At 49.1% G+C, this 16757-nt stretch overlaps 1 protein-coding gene across 1 annotated transcript in view; it reads left to right on the forward strand.

Moving 5' to 3' along the window:
- The window catches only part of LOC103805312 (protein phosphatase 1 regulatory subunit 12B-like), a gene marked incomplete at its 5' end in the record, with an annotated part of 56005 nt that overhangs the window by 15399 nt on the left and 23849 nt on the right, over positions 1 to 16757 (forward strand). The window contains 6 exons of the mRNA XM_009077953.1: positions 459 to 538; positions 1548 to 1687; positions 7499 to 7602; positions 10694 to 10891; positions 11651 to 11733; positions 14415 to 14540. Coding sequence (XP_009076201.1) covers positions 459 to 538; positions 1548 to 1687; positions 7499 to 7602; positions 10694 to 10891; positions 11651 to 11733; positions 14415 to 14540 — 731 coding nt within the window. The remainder of the gene's footprint in view (positions 1 to 458; positions 539 to 1547; positions 1688 to 7498; positions 7603 to 10693; positions 10892 to 11650; positions 11734 to 14414; positions 14541 to 16757) is intronic.

Consider the following 16757-nt stretch of genomic DNA (forward strand, 5'->3'; position numbering starts at 1 on the left):
GTGTCTCTGATTTTTAAATTGTAGCTGGAGCCTAAGGCCCTGCTGGGTGTGAGCTGTGCCCTGGCAGAGCTCAGGTCCAGATTCACTGAGCCCTGGCAAATGTGCTACACATGAATTGTCTTGTTAAACAAACCCACAGTGTTTCTGGTCTAACAGGGCTGAGCTGATGTTATGCTGTGGTGATTATTGATTGTGCTGAGGTGGCTGTTAACATGTCTCTGTAGCTGGAGCCTAAGGCCCTGCTGGGTGTGAGCTGTGCCCTGGCAGAGCTCAGGTCCAGATTCACTGAGCCCTGGCAAATGTGCTACACATGAATTGTCTTGTTAAACAAACCCACAGTGTTTCTGGTCTAACAGGGCTGAGCTGATGTTATGCTGTGGTGATTATTGATTGTGCTGAGGTGGCTGTTAACATGTCTCTTCTCATTCTTTCTCCAACCTTCCTGGAACTTTTGACAGTTGCGAAGTGAGAAGGAGACGAGGAATAAGCTGATTGAAGCTGACATGAATGGGAAGCCTCAGAGCAGACTCTTCACCAAGTAAGTCTCTTCCTCTTAGTTGAAAAGAAGCTGCCCAGAGAGTAATGAGATATCAGATTCAGGTGTCCCAGCCAGCTGGGCTCAGCTGGGGCAGGAACAGACTCTCAGTCTCCTGAGCTGGAAGGACCCACAGAACTCATCATCCCTGGAAGTGTTTAAGAGGTGTCTGGATCTGGTGTTGGAGGATATGGTTTAGGATTTAGGGGTTAGCAGCAGCAGGTTGGTGGTTGAACTAGATGATCTTAGGGGTCCCTTCAAACCTTGATGCTTCTATGATTCTAAGCCCACCCCCTGACCCTGCACAATCCACCCTGTGTCTGAGCACATTGGCCAAACACTCCTGGAGCTCTGTCAGCCTTGGGGCTGTGACCACTGCCCTGGGGAGCTGTTCAGTGCCCAAACACCTCTGGGGGAAGAACCCTCTCCTAATATCCATCCTACACCTCCTTGGCACAGCTCCATGCCATTCTCTTTGGTCCTGTCACTGGTCACACAGAACAGAGGTCAGAGCTGCCCCTGCACTGCCCCATGGGAGGAAGTTGTATGCAGTGATGAGGTCTCCCCTAAACAATTCACAGATGTTCACTTCATGGTTTCTCTTAAATTTGAGCTCTCAAATACAGTTTGAGCTGTTTCTTAACATAGCCACTGAGTGGTGGAACAAGGGGTTGGGCTGGAGCTTGGTTCTCCAGCTCCTGCTCCTGCTTTGAGCTGGTAACTCCACCTTTGTGTGGCTCAGAGCATCCAGCCCAGCTCTGGGTTGGTTATGTGGCACTAGGACAAGAGAGATCACATTCTTTTGGATGGAAAAATGCTTTCAAATTTAGGAACTGTGAGCCTGGCAGTGGAATCCATGGCAAATGGGCCGTGCTGGGGGGGCTGAGGCTGTGTATGGATTTGGTCCTTCACTTGTTCTATATGTAGCAAATGATGTCTGTGTGTTCCTGAGAAACAGAGCTCAGAAATAACTCACTTGCCTGGTAGGCCCTAAAATGTCTTTATTTTGCAGCAAAGAGAAGATTCTCTATGAGGAAGACACACTGAAGTCCCTGGAGATGGAGGAGGAGAACAAGGATTCGAGCAGTTCCAGCTCTGAAGAGGAAGAAGCTGAAGATGAAGTGTCAGAATCAGATGCTGAAAAGGAGTCGGGTAAGGCTTGGTACAGTCTGGGGTTTGATCATTAGCCTAGCTAATAATGTAATTATTATTTGTTAATAGGTAATTAGTTGTAAAAGATATCCTGAGAGTCTGATTTCCAGTATCTGTATGCAGAACATGGAGAACTCTGGAATAGTGTACTAAAGTCCTGATCCAAACACTGACCCCCAGGTCAGCATCATTTTTCCCAAAAGAAGCTGCAGATCCTATTTTCATTTCTATTTCCTATCAGCTCACTTGAATTTAAGGTAACACATTGCTCATAGCTTGTTCTTAAACAGTAGGGGTTTTTTTGTTGGCCAAGTTCAGGCTGAATCCTTCAGGTGCTGCAGGAGGGGAGAGAAGCAAGTGAAGGTGGAGGGAGGCATTAATTAGCCTCTTGTGTTTGGATCAGAGACATGGAGTGAAGGGCTGAAGCTGCTGTGAGTAATTACAGAGATGAGGCACTTTTTTTTTCTGACTGTGATGTCTGATGGTTGCAAAACATAGTGGGAAATAAGGATTAAATCCATCAAGTCCCGTTACCCTTCACATCGTAGGATGTTGCTGGCAGCTTGCTCCCATTCCTTCTCCAAAATTTCTGTGGCTTCCTTAATTAGTTTAAACAGTGTTTTGTGCAGCACAGAAAGTTTAAATAAAGGTGCTTAATTTTACAGTAAGCCAAGACTGACTTTTACAGTAAATCCAAGATCTTGGACTATGATGTGTTTAATGGTTAAACTACTTATAGCATCAGCTTCCTTGGCCTGTGTCCCAAAATACTAACAATAAGTCCTTGAGAAGTGTGGTTTGAGGTTTTGTTCTGCTCCTGTGCCAGTGAAATTGTCACCTGTGTTCTGATTGTATCAATGAGCACAGGGCAGGGTGAGAGGTGTGGAAAGTCCAGGAGCAGAGCTGCTGTTATACAGTTAGCTGGACAAGACAGGGACATGGGGAAATCATCTTTTGGCCTTTAAATCAAGCAAGCCTAGTGCAGAAGTCAGTGGTAGGAACAGATACACAGTAGAAGTCACATCTGTTTGCTCCATAAGTCAGGAGTTTACCATGATTATATACATATATATGTATAAATTATGCCTGTAGAGCTTTGTGCCAATCCTTATGATCCTTGTGAATGTGGTGGGAGCTTGATCAAAACACCTCCAATGCATGTGTATGTACAACTGTGAGACCTAGAGCTGTGTGGGGTTTAACTGAGACAGGAACAGCCTCAGACCCCTCAGCAAGGAAAGCTCTCCAGCACTCAGCATTACATTCTGTGTGAAGCCAGAGAAGGTCTTTTTATTGCATTAATTCACCCAGCAAAGCACATTACACTAATCTATTTGCAACCACTAAAGCTAATACAAATTGAAGACAAAAAGCATTCAAGTAATGACTAAACTTCAGGCTGCAGCCTTTGTGCTCTCCTGTCCTGGAGAGATTATTTGCTCTCTGGAGAAATTTCCATCAGAATTGAAACCCCAACTAGGAAACTTGTCAAATCTCTGATAAAATGCTCATGGACTGGCCCAGCTGGATGCAGACACAGTTGTCAGTTGTGGCATATGTGAGTGGGGGTCACATTTTTGGTACTCTTTGTAAAGCAAGGTATGAGCTAACAGCATCAGGCCACAGGAGGACTCCAAAGAGGAGGAGAGGTGAAAGTGGCTTTCGAGAGTGAAAATGATAAACATCACAGTGTTACTAGTTTCAAATACAAACAGCTGTATCCTGGGCTGGTCCTGCTACATGGGCAGCAGGTGAGGGGATTCTACCTCTGTGCTCCCTTCAGGTGAGACACACCTGCAGTGCTGCCTCCAGCTCTGGGGCCCTCAGCACAAGAAGGACCTGTTGGAATGAATCCAGAGGAGGCACCAAGATGATTAGAGGGATATGGAGCAGCTGTGCTCTGAGGAAAGGCTGAGAGAATTGGGATTATTCAGCCTGGAGAAGAGAAGCTTTGGTGTGACCTAACTGTGGCCTTCCAGTGCCTGAAGGAGCTTGCAAGAAACATGGAGAGAGACTATTTACAGGGGCCTGGAGTGCCAGGGGATTGGGGAATGGCTTCCCACTGCCAGAGGGATAGATGTGATATAGGGAAGGAATTCCTCCCTGTGAGGGTGCTGAGGCACTGGCACAGGTTGCCCAGACCAGCTGTGGCTGCTCCATCCCTGAGAGTGTTCCAGGCCAGGCTGGACAGGGCTTGGAGCAACCTGGGCTGGTGGGAGGTGTCCCTGCCCATGGCAGGGGTGGGGTGGGATGAGCTTTAAGGTCCCTTCCAATCCAGGCCATCCTATGATTCTGTGGTTCTGTCACAGTATGTTCAGGGGTTGGAATGGACCTCAGTGCCAACCCCCTGCCCTGGGCAGGGACACCTTCCACCAGAGCAGGTTGCTCCAGGCTTAATCCAGCCTGACTGTGAACACTGCCAGGGTTGGGGCAATGATTATCTGTGATTATCTGTTAGATATTCAAATGCTGGGCTGGGACAGGAGACATGGGTGTGAAAACATGGAAATAATTCCTTTATTCCTCTTCATTTCCTATAACACTCATAGCTGTGTCACCCCGAGCAGTGCTGGACACTCAGATGATGAATGTTGTTCTAAAGTGTCCAAACTCCAGAGGAAGCAAAATACAAATACTGAGTGATCTCGCTAACCCTAAAACTCCAACTGCTGTGGTAGCTGAGCAGAAAGCAGGGCACAGAAACTGGCAGTGTCACACACAAGGTTATTTTGAGGTGTGTTTTGAAGAGTCTCAGGTTGCCAGCAGTTTGTTGGATTTGCAGAGGCTGTAGGAAGGAGAACTGGATGAGGGAAGCAGTGGAATTGCTGGAGGCTTCAGAGTAACATGTTTCCTCCTATCTGCAAGGATTTTGTGTATTTCAAACAAAGGGAGCTAAGTGCATTAATGCTCTTCATTCATCCTGAGGACAATTAATTTGGCTTTGAGTTGTATATAAACAAGAGAAAGCTCAGTATAAATTCCATGGTCATTATCTGTGCTGGGGCCTGTTACAGTATGTAGTTACTGGAACTAAAGCCAGGGAAGCTTTCAGTGTTGTTTGGTTTAAAAACCAACCAAACCAAAACTCTAAACCAAAAACCCTTAAGAGAAAGGAAATAGAAAACTAAATTTTTACTTTCCCCAAATTTGTCTGGGGCAGATTGAACTAATCCTCAGCAGTTTCCATTGATTTGAATTTGTTATGTCTATTGCTGGAATCTGAGGACAGTAAGATGTGGATCTGGCCCTGAAGCTCTGCCCATGGCTGTACCACCTCTGCTGCCAGCACAGGGTCCTCGTGCCTGTCCTGCTGCTGCAATCCTCTCCCTTCAGTCACACTGCTCACAGTTAGTCCTTCCCAACCTGTCATTACCACTTAAGCCTGTTCCCTTCTAATTAGGCTTGACCTTAACAGTGACCTCTGAGCTGTAAACCTCCAGAGCAGGCTGCAGGCCTGGCCAACCTGCTGCAGGCTCCCCTCTTCAGGGCCCTGTGTGGCATTCCCTGTGCCTTTCCATGGGCACAGATTCCAAGGATGCCAAGCCAGACCTGCAGGGAGGAGTGGGTGATCTGCCCCTTCGCCAAAGGGCTGTGGGAAGCTGCAGTGCAGCTCAGTGTTAGGTTCCACAGCTGAAATCCTCTGCTTAGACGACTTGGATGGAAGTTCTGAGACAACAATCTCATGCAGATCTGAGGGAATGGCTGGAGCTGTGTCACGTAGGACTAGGCTGGATATTAGGCAAAGGTTGTCCCCCCAGAGATGTTTGGGCACTGAACAGCTCCCCAGGGCAGTGGTCACAGCCCCAAGGCTGAGAGAGCTCCAGGAGTGTTTGGCCAATGCTCTCAGGCACAGGGTGCATTGTTGGGGTGTCCTATGCAGGGCTAAGAGTTGGACTGATGAATCTTGTGGGTCCCTTCCAGCTCAGGGCATTCTGTGATTCCATATTTGTTTCTTTAATTTGGGCTCTGTCAGTCCTACTAGCTGCCTGTTATTTTTAAATGTTTCCCTTGGCTTCTTCTTTTCTGTTTTCCATGTCTTTTGAATCCCTTTTTCTCTAGGCCTGAGAACATTTGTCTCAGGATTGATCTCCACACTCCCAGGTGCTCCATCCCAAACTGCTGCAAATGTGTAACAGCAGATCCTTATTCCCTGCACACACCTCATTTGCTAGGACTGTTTGGGTGTTTGTGCTTGAAATTGCTTTGTTTTTATCAAGCCATGACTGGATGGGGACTCAGAGCTGGGAGGAGAACACTGTAGGTTGGTGTAGGTCCATCATTTTTCAGGCACATTGCATGTGGTTGGGTTTTTGGTAAATCCTCTGTCTCCCAGCCCTGTGCACTCCTGTCCACTGAACCTAGTGCCTGAGGCATACTTTCTGCTTCCTCTCCCCCTGGTGATGTGTGGTGGATGTTCTTCTGTCAGGCATGGTGCACAGATACAAAAATCAGTGAAATAAGTGGGCAAGCTGCACTTGTGTAGCAAGCAGAGAAGCATCTGTGGGTTGGACAGAGGTTGCGTAGAATCATCAAGGCTCGAGGAGACCTCTGAGATCATCAAGTCCAACCATTAAGCTGTCACTGCTGCAACCCCTAGCCCCTAAACCAGATCCTCGAGTGCCAGGTCCAGACACCTCTTAAACATCTCCAGGGATGGTGACTCCACCATCTCCCTGGGCAATATTCCAGTGCCTGAACACCCTAACACAGAAAACATTTCTCCTACCATCTCCTCTGCCTCTGCCCTGTCTCAGCTCAAGGCCATTCCCTCTAGTCCTCTCCATGCAGCCATGGCAGGAGAGACATCCCCACCTCTCTCCAACCCTGTCAGGGAGTTGGAGAGAGCCATGAGCCTTCTCCAGACTGAACAGTCCCAACTTCCTCAGAGCCCTTCCTCATGTGCTCCAGACCATTTCTGCCCTTGTTGCCCTTCTCTGGACTCTCTCCAGTGCCTCAATGGCCTCTTTGCAGTGAGTGCCCAAACCTGATCCCAACACTGAGCTGTGACCTCCCCAGTGCTGAGTCCAGGGGGATGAGCACTGCCCTAGTCCTGCTGCCACACTGTCCTTGCTCCAGGCCAAGATGCCCTTGGCCTCCTTGGCCACCTGGTCACACTGTTGGCTCACACTGAGCTGCTGCCACCAGCACTGCCAAGTCCCTTTGTGACCAACACCTCTCCAGCCTCTCCTCCCCCAGCCTGGAGCTCTGTGGGGGTTGTTGTGTCCCAAGGGCAGGACCAGCACTGAGCCTGATTGACCCTCCTGCAGTTGTTCCCAGCCTATGGATCAAGTGTGTCTTGCCTGGAGCCCTGGGAGGGTTTGGTGAGCAGGACTTTTGACTTCCTGTAGAAAATTGATTTTGCTGCAGAAGAACAGAAGTTCTGCCAGAGAACTGTGCAGTGAAACCACCACCAGGCACTCAGGGCGTGGGCTGTAACATAGTCATGTGCCACAGCAGGGACAGTATGTGCTGCTTTCCATCCCAAGTTCTACGAGGGAAGAACCATCTCTGATAGGAAACAAATCTGTGAAAAACAAAGAATCTGTTTGTCCTCCCTATGGTGTTTTCCACAGAGACTTTGCTTGTCTGTGAGGATCAAGTCCATAAGCTTTGCCTGGGAAATGTATCCATTGTATTCTCTAGCTCCTTGCAGAAAGCCTTGGCTTAGCCTCCGCTCTGGCATCATCTGTGATCCAAGAGGGCTGAGGTGACACACTGCTGACCTGGAGTGTAGAGCACACTCTGTGTTCAGAGGAGCCTCGGAAGTGCAATATTGAAACATTTGGTTTCTCTTCTTCTTTCACATTGCAGAGAGGAAAGAGGAGCCCTTTGCCAACCACTCCAGCAGGGAGTCCAGGCCCAGCACCACTGAGCCACCACCTGAGCCAAACTCCTTCACTGCAACTGCCAGAAGAGTAAGTGGATTTGAACCAATGGGGACTGCAGCAGTGCTTGAGAGCAGGAGGACCCCCTGGGACATGGATGTTCTGAAACCAGAGGAGTTTGAGACTTGAATTCTGTTGGCATGGGATTCTGATACAGATCAGTATCAGTGTGGGACTGGCCCCAAGGAGGTGTTGGTATGATAAAGTTCTTCTTCAGTCTCTGACCCTCCAGAGCAAGTTGCACTGCTCACAGAAACACAGCTGACAGCTCTGGGGGCTGTCAGTCCTCAGATGGCTGATGCCAACCTCTCCCCAGGAAGTCTTTCACCAGAGCTGGTTCCTGCTGGAGTATCAGCAGTGAACTTGGCATCATCATCTCAAGTGCCTCTGACTTGCCAAAGCCAGTGACTTGGTGGCATGATGTTCCAGCCCAGCAGGCAGAGGGGATGGATGGCATGTGACTAGCTAGTTACGCTGTGAAAGCTGTGAGAGGTGAAGCAGTTACTGAAATCTTACCTGGATGCTCAGCTCTCACGTCACTTAGCTAGATGGCACCAGGAGACTCTGCTCTGCCCAGCACTGCTGTCTTGTACTGCTCATTTCTTGTACCAGGCTGTGGAGAGCAACACCACAGGCACCTGGGCTAGGAATGAAGCACTTGATGCATGTCAGAGGGAAAAGGTTTCTTCCTTAGTCACGATTTTTTACTTTTCACATTTTACTAAGTGTAGCTTCTCATCCAGATCCAATGAAACAGCTCCTCTGGGCATTGTTCAGCCAGGCTGGCTTAGCAGGGGAACTGCTGGAGGTAGAAGGGTACTGGGAGGTGTGAGCACTTCAGTTAACCTCTTCCCAGCTGTAGTCTCACTCCTTCAAGCTGCTTAACCCAGACTAAGGCTGTTAGGGCGTGGACTTATATCAGGGTACAGGAGTTGGCCTGTGTGCACAGCAGTTATTAATTTGACCTCAATTACTTAACCATCAGCTGCTTTACCTTCTCTTGCATGTTTGATTTTCCTGTGACTCTCTTTGACAGCCTGAGCTTTAGCTGAGAAAATCTGAGTGGTTGTGTTGCATTCCCTTCGTGGAGTTATTAGGTATTAGTAGTTATCAGTTTGTGCTGTTCCTATGTTCAGAACTTACAGACAACTTTTGCTGTGGATTTGAGCTCTGAGGAAAGCATTGAAGCTACATTGAAATGTCAGAGCTGTGGAGCTCAGATAGCTGGAGGTGCTAGAAATGCTGGAGCATAGCTTAACCCTTTGCACCTGCATTGAAATGACATTAGCTGAAAACATTGCTCAGACACTGCAGGGAGAACTTTAGCTTTGCAGACCTGAGTCAGTGAGGCTGAGGGCAGAGCTCCCCACTGGCTCCGTTGGTTCTGGATAATGTCAGATGGTTTGTGGCATGTAGGATATGATATAATGCTTAGATCAGCTTTGACTGAAAGCCTTGTCTGCTCAGTGTTCTGTCCCTGACAGTGACCAGCAGAGAGACCAGAGAAGATAGAATCTCACTGGACTTCCTTCCCACCTTGTAGCACTTGGCATTTCAGGGTCTCCCTGAGCCTGGAGTGTTTTTTGGCTGCAGTAGCCCCTGTGGGACTTTTCCTCTGTGAATTGATGCAGTCACTTTTCGATTGGGATCCTCTAATATCCAATGGCAAAAGGTCCTACAGCTTCATCACAAACCCTACAGAGCTCCTGCCCTGTTCCATTAGCCTGCCTCACTCTGGTTTGTTTGCTGCCCTACATTGCTTTATGGGAAGGACCAAGGAATCCTTATTCACCCTTCTCTGTGCCACTGGAGGTTTTGTGTACCTTGGTCTTATCTCAGCCTGGAGACTTCTGATACACTGAATATCTCCTCATACAAAACCACTCTTGTTCTACTTACTGCCTTTCTCTGGATCTCTTCCTTTCCTGCCTGCTGCTGCTGAGCTATGTGTGATCCCAAAGATGTGATTGTACCTGCACAGCACAGAGCCCTGATGGTGGTGTGTTTCCTATTGTGTTTGGCATTCTCTGCTTTCCCAGTAATTCCTGATAATTGATGTGCTTTGTTTCCTCTACAACTCGGTGTTGAGCCCCTGTACAAGTCTCTTGTGGTGCTCAGGCTCCATTCTTGGGTGGCTGTAGGCAGCTTTTTGTAAGAGTTGAGAGCTGTGACTCAAGTTGTACATTGAAGCAGTTGGATATCTGAGGAGTAATAGATGCTGGTCAGAAATGGCTCATGGAACAAGAGGCCTGTGTTGTGTACAGAGTCTGCACTGACCTGCCCATGGAAGGGTTTGTGCTTGAAGGGGTCTCTGTGAGGCTGCAGTCCAACCTCCTGCTCAAAGCAGGGCTGACCAAGCCCATGTCATGTTACTTTGACCTTCCTGTGCTCAGCTGAGTGTTCAAAGGTCTCTGAGGGTGGAGATGCTCCACTCTTACTCCCTGTCCTAGTGCAGCTTCGCTCCTGCCAGGAGCTGTATCTCCCTCCATGTCACCTGGGATTTCCCCTGTTGAAACCTGTCTGTTCTCCTCCGTTCACTGCAGAATGTTGACAAGTCTGGCTCCGTGTCCTCTGCAAACCCACCCCAAGTAGGAGAGCAACTAAATCCTTCCTTTGCCTTCTCCTTCCCACACCAAACAATCCAGGTGTCCTCAATCTCTCCCTTTACATGTCGTTGGCTCCAGCTCCCTGATGATCCTAATGGCTTCTCCTGGACTCCCCCAGTGGTTTCTTTGCAGCTGTGCCCAAAAGACTTAGTACTTGTTTTTGGGTTTCTGCCTTTACAGAATAGTTTCCCCTTCCTTAACAAATGCTAATAAAAGCTTCATTGTTCCTTATATTCTTTCCTCAAAGCTGGAGGAGCACATTGTGTAGGTAAAGAGCTGCACAGTGACACAAGGTTCCTTTGATTCTGTCCTTGGGAATGAGGCACTACAGCAGCTTCATCCCTGTGAGTTCACCTTAAGCTCTGTCCTGTAACTGAAGCAAAGCAGGAAATCAAAGTCACTCCATCTACACGTGTGGCCAGCAAAAACTGGGCCTTGCTGAGATGCTTTCAGCCCTCAGAGTGTGCCTTGCAGTTCTCTTACCTCTTCCCAATGTCCCTGTTTCTCCTCCACAGTTCAGTTGGCTCAGCAAGTCTGAGGAGCAGAAGGATGAGTCTCCCTCGTCGTGGCGCCTGGGGCTGAGGAAGACAGGCAGCCACAACATGCTCAGTGAGGTTGCTGCCACCAGGGAGGCACAGAGGGACAAGAGTGCCTCCATCTACCGTTCCTCGTCCAGTCCTCGGATATCTGCACTGCTGGACAACAAGGAAAAGGTTTGCCTTTCAGCAGAGATGTTTTGGTGCATCCCACTTCACCTCACGGGTATAAGATCCTTTCCCTTTCAGTCATTGCTGGGGTTGGTGTCCATAACAAACTTGGGGCTCTTTCATTCTTTTTCTTTGGGATCAGTTGTTCCTCCAGAACTGGAATTTGGTGCCCCTTTGACCCAGTTCCTACTCGGTTTGGACTGGGCTGGAACTGAACAGGGGCTGCCAGTCTGGTGTGGCCTGTTCTCTACCAAAAAATGCCTAACCCAGGAAGCAGCACATAGCTGCAGTAGAAATTGTCCTTCCCTGTCACCTGTATGGATTCCTTCTGTATCCACCAGCTGTATTTGTGAATCCCACCCCACACAATCACTGACTGGAACTTCTCTGCACATGAGTAGATTCCCTGGAAGTGTTTCAGGCCAGGCTGGATGAGGCTTGGAGCAGCCTGATCTAGTGGAAGGTGTCCCTGCCCATGGCAGGGGATTGGAATGAGATGAGCTTTAAAGGTCCCTTCCAACCCAAATCCATCTGGGATTGTGATTTATAAGTAATTCTGTAAGTTAGAAGGTCTTAAGGAAATCTCTTTCAGAACTGAGACTTTAATACTGTGGTATGTGTTGCCCAAGAAAATGCCTTCAACCAGTTGTCCTTAGATAGGAGAACTCTTTCTTGGTTAAGAAAATTGAACATGAATTTAGTTGCCACTGAACTTGCTGGAAGTGTAAGAGATGTGCAGCTGAAGTACCTCTGTTCCTTCACCAGGACAAAGACACCAAGAGCTACCTTGCCACCATAGCCCCCAGAAGGCTGAGCAGTACCAGTGATATAGAAGAAAAAGAAAACAGGTGAGACAGGCTGAAGGTAATGCTCAGCCTCCATCCCATCACTAGTTCCTCTGCAATAGCATTTTGCTGTAGTCATGCTTCATATATTTCCTCAGCAGCCCCAAGTACACAGGAATTCTCAATGCCTTGTTCCTTTTATAGGCACTTGCCTTATTTTGTAGTGCACCTGCATTTGTACCTCTGTCATTTGCTCAGCAGTGACCTTCAGTCCCTTTGTTCACACTTGGGATTCACTTGAGCTTGTGAACTCTCCCATGCAGGAGCTGTTCCATTGCAGAGTTGGTTTTACTGTCAGTGTGTGCAGGTGTCCCTGGACAGAATCACAGTGTAAGTGGGATATATATCCAGTGTCTCCAATGTGTTTGAGGAGCTAATCTCTGCAAACAACTTCTTCAGCAGCTTCCCAGTGCCTGAAGGAAGTCTTCAGGAGAGATGGAGAGAGACTACTTACAAGGGCCTGGAGGGAAAGGACAAGGGGAAAGGCTTCACACTGAAACAGAGTGGGTTTAGATGAGATATTGGGAAGTAATTCCTCCCTGTGAGGGTGCTGAGGCACTGGCACAGGCTGCCCAGACCAGATGTGGCTGCCCCATCCCTGGGAGTGTTCCAGGCCAGGTTGGACAGGGCTTGGAGCAACCTGGACTAGTGGAAGGGGTCCCTGCCCATGGCACGGGGGTGGAATGAGGTGATCTTTAAGGTCCTGACCAACCCAGGCCATTCTGTGATTCAGCTTGTGCCAGAAGGAGTAAAACTTGAGCTCAGCCTCATTTGCAGCACTTCTCCTCTGGAGAAGGAAAGGCACAAGCAGAGCAGTGGCTGTGAGCTGTGGTTGTTGGGCAGGAGCTGTTTCAGATGACACCCTGAGAGCATTTCAGCACAGCTTGAGATTCTTTGCTGGTCTTTTGCTGGAACCTCCCTGCTGTGCTCTTGCTCACTCCCAGCAGTCTCTGAGCTTCGGAGTTTCACAGGCAGTTTGTGTTTGCTGCTCAGCTCGAGCAGCTTTGGCAGAGGTTGGTGCTGAGTGGCACATCCAGCTGAGTGCTGACAATTGTCCTTTGCTGGGTGGAGTGGGCACTGAGCAGAACTGGTCTGCAGGAACAGATGGTGCCCAGCATTACTGGGCAGTACAGATGTTTCCCAATATTCTTTCCTTTCCAAACAGCTGAGTATGATTTCCAGAACCCACAGGTGTGTGAGAGGGTGTCAGCATGGGCTGACAGTTGGAAATGGAAACTGATTGCAGGCTGAGGGAAGAGAATGGATCTGTGCTGCATCACAAGCTCCAGGTCCTGTGCAGGGCCAGAAGAGAGCCTAACACCCTGCCAGTGTGCTAGGAAAAGAGCCCTGATTTCAGATAACCAGGATAAATAGGAGTACTAGGAATTTATTGATAACATATCAAATTTTTCCAGATGTTGCAAATGTTTTGCTTGTTGTTTTCTGCTGCTTGGTTTGGTGCTGCACCTGACAGTGCTGGGTTAATGGTGGGACTGGATGATCTTAGAGGGCTTTTCTAACCTTAATGATGCAGTGAAAGGATTTGCTGTGCTGAATTGCTTTTGTCCTTGCCTGGAGATCTCAGAGAATAAAAAGTTCCCTCAGTTCCACCATTTATACCATGTTCTTTGAGACGAGACAGCAGAGAGAATATCAAATGACACTATTTCATATGTTCAATTAGTTCTACGCACAATCTAAATGTCCTTTGCAAATTTGCTGGCTAAAAAGGATCTTGTCCCTCTTTATGCAAAACATGACATCATCTGTGACTCTGAGGTGACCTGGAAAGAACAGGATCTGCCCCTGGAATGGGGCAGCCCTGGCTGGGCTGGGGACTGAGAGGCTGGACAGTAGTGCCACAGACAGGGACCTGAGGGTCCTGGTCAATGGCCAGTTAAATGTGAGCCAACAGTGTGTCCTGGGAGCCAGGAGGGACAGCTGTGTCCTGTGGGCATCAGGCAAGACATTACCAGAGGAAGAGGGAGGGGATTGTCCTGCTCTGCCCTGTGCTGGGGCAGCCTCACCTGGAGCGTTGTGTGCAGTTTGGGCACCACAAGATAAGAAAGATACTAAGTTGTTGGGGAGCATCCAAAGGAGGCAACAAAGATAGTGAAGGGCCTTGAGGGGAAGCCACATGAGGAGTGACTGAGGTCTCTTGGTCTGTCCAGCCTGGAGAAGAGGAGACTGAGGTGCGACCTCATTGCTGGGTACAAATTCCTTATGGAAGGAAGTGCAGGGGCATCTCTGACCTCTGCTCTGGAGCCAGTGACAGGACCCAAGGGAATGGTCTGAAGTTGTGTCAGGGGAAGGTTAGGGTGGGTGTTAGGAAATACCCAGAGGATGTTTGGGCACTGGAACAGCTCCCCAGGGCAGTGGTCACAGCCCCAAGCCTGACAGAGCTCCAGGAGTGTTTGGCCAATGCTCTCAGGCACAGGGTGGATTGTTGGGGTGTCCTGGGCAGGAGTTGGACTGGTGAGCCTTGTGGGTCTCTTCCAGCTCTGTATACTCTGTGATTCTGTAGCCACTGTTAAGACCAGAACAGGAGTTTCACTGAGCTGTGTCACCTCTGAACATCAGTGCACACAGGTGTAAGGGAAGGATTTGTGCTGTGAACATGTGAATGAGCCAAGAGCAGAGTCCAGAGCTGTTCTAACCCAGCCCTGTGCTCTGTCCTGCCCTAGAGAGTCAGCTGTGACCCTGGTGAGAAGTGGCTCCTACACGCGGCAGCCCTGGAGGAACGAGTCCAAGGAAAACGAAGCTCCTCACTCTGGGGCACCTACTACCTATGTATCTACCTACTTGAAAAGGTAAGTCCAGTTCTGCCTCACATTGGTTCCTAGGCAGCTAGTTCCACTCCTAACATGCCTCCCAAGCCTCAGCCTCCTGCTTGCTGCCTGCTGCATCTTGTCACTGGCCCTGGGACCTTCTTCTGCTGAAAGTAGGAAAAAAAATTGAGATTTGCTGACATTTTTCAAGCTAAATAGTATTTTTAAAGGCCATAATTTTTGTTTGTTTGTAAATTGCTGAACTGAATTTAAATATAACTCACATGCAAAGTCTTTTCTCATTTAATGTTGATGTTATGGTTAGAGAATAAAACCAAAATGGAACATAAAAAGAGATTAAATCAGAGTCTGAAAGCATTGTCAAATAGCTGTTGGCAGGTAAGTTGTAGCTTATGTCTAATTTTGGTTTATATTTGTCCATGTTTATGGCATCATTATCAGGGAGTGGCAGTGATGTTGTGCATGACATACAGCACTTGCTGAGGAGTGAGACTGATATCTCCAGCCTTGTGGCAGTAAGGGAGCAGTTTGTGCACTGTGTGGGTGAACAGGAAGCCAGGAAGGCAATTCTAGGCAGAATTCCTGTACCTGCAGTGTCCTGTACCCCTCTGGGAGGCAGAGCCTCAGTGTCCTTGAGGTACAGCTAATGGCTGTCTCTGAGGGAGCTGAGGGGATTGCTCTGCTCTGGTGAGGCAAATCATGCACTGCTGGGATTTCATCTCAGTTGTGAACAGGAGGATCAGGGACAGTGCCAGCACCCCACCTTTATTCAGCTAGTACTGCAGCCCACCAAAACAGTATGAACATGTCCCATTGGGTCCCTCCTTAAGGAAAACAGCAGCAACAGTTCAAGGGTTTTGACTGAGTTTCACCGAATTCGAGACCCTGAGCTAAATAACTGCCCTGCAGGTGGAACAATTGCCTGAGGTATTTGGGAAGAGGCAGGTTATTGTGTCCCAGTACTGATGGTGGTAGAGGTAAGTCGTGCTGGAGGATGTGTCTGGCCCATTGCCAAGCACAAACAGCCCCATTGCCACAAAAGGTGAAGCAGCCCCTTCAGGCCTGAGCCTTGTGCTCTGCTGAGCCATTCCAGTGACTTCACAGCTATCCTGGGACATGATGACAGCTCAGCCTCCACAGCTTGGCTCTCCCCAAAGCTGATCCGACAAGCTGCAGCTGATTACATTGGAAAACTTTGGCCCCTTGCATCTGGTAGTGCCTCCTGCTCCCTGCCCTGGGGGGCAGCCCAGACACCCACAGGCTGTCCCTTGCACCCTTACAGACATTGCCTGTTTATCCCAGCTAATCCTGCCCCAGATTTAGTGTCACACTCACAGAGCTGTACTGTATTTCCTTGGTTAAACTGGACAGAGGGCAGGGAAGGTTTAGGCTGGCAGTGAGATGTCGCTGAGTTCTTGTCACAAAGGCTGAATTCTGCCCTTTTGTGAGAGTGTTGGTTTACAAGCACTCATAGAGAAAAGCTTTGCCAAGTAGGGATAGATGTGCTTTTAAAAGGGAATCATAGAATCATCAAGGTTGGAAGAGACCTCTAAGATCATGAAGTCCAACCATTAACCTGTCACTGCTGGAACCCCTAAACCATATCCTCCAGCACCAGGTCCAGACACCACTCAAACACCTCCAGGGATGGTGACTCCAACACCTCCCTGGGCAATATTCCAGTGCCTGAACACTCTTAACAGGGAAGAATGTTTTCCTGCCATCTCCTCTACGTTTGCCCTGTCTCAGCTCAAGGCCATTCCCTCTAGTCCTCTCCCTACAGCCATGGCAGGAGAGACATCCCCCACCTCTCTCCAGCCCCTGTCAGGGAGTTGGAGAGAGCCATGAGGTCATCCCTGAGCCCCTTATTAAGGCTGAACAAACCCAACTCCCTCAGCCCTTCCTCATGTGCTCCAGACCATTTCTGCCCTTGTTGCCCTTCTTTGGACTCTCTCCAGTGCCTCAATGGCCTCTTTGCAGTGAGTGCCCAAACCTGACCCCAGCACTGAGCTGTGACCTCCCCAGTGCTGAGTCCAGGGGGATGAGCACTGCCCTAGTCCTGCTGCCACACTGTCCTTGCTCCAGGCCAAGATGCCCTTGGCCTCCTTGGCCACCTGGTCACACTGTTGGCTCACACTGAGCTGCTGCCACCAGCACTGCCAGTGATGGGAGGCTGATGATGTGTCTGTCCATCCACTTCTGACCCACTTCTGGCCCTGGCAGGAAGAACGGGCGCGG

This window comes from Acanthisitta chloris, unplaced genomic scaffold (assembly GCF_000695815.1).
Source record: "Acanthisitta chloris isolate BGI_N310 unplaced genomic scaffold, ASM69581v1 scaffold7377, whole genome shotgun sequence".
Taxonomy (NCBI): Eukaryota; Metazoa; Chordata; class Aves; order Passeriformes; family Acanthisittidae; genus Acanthisitta; species Acanthisitta chloris.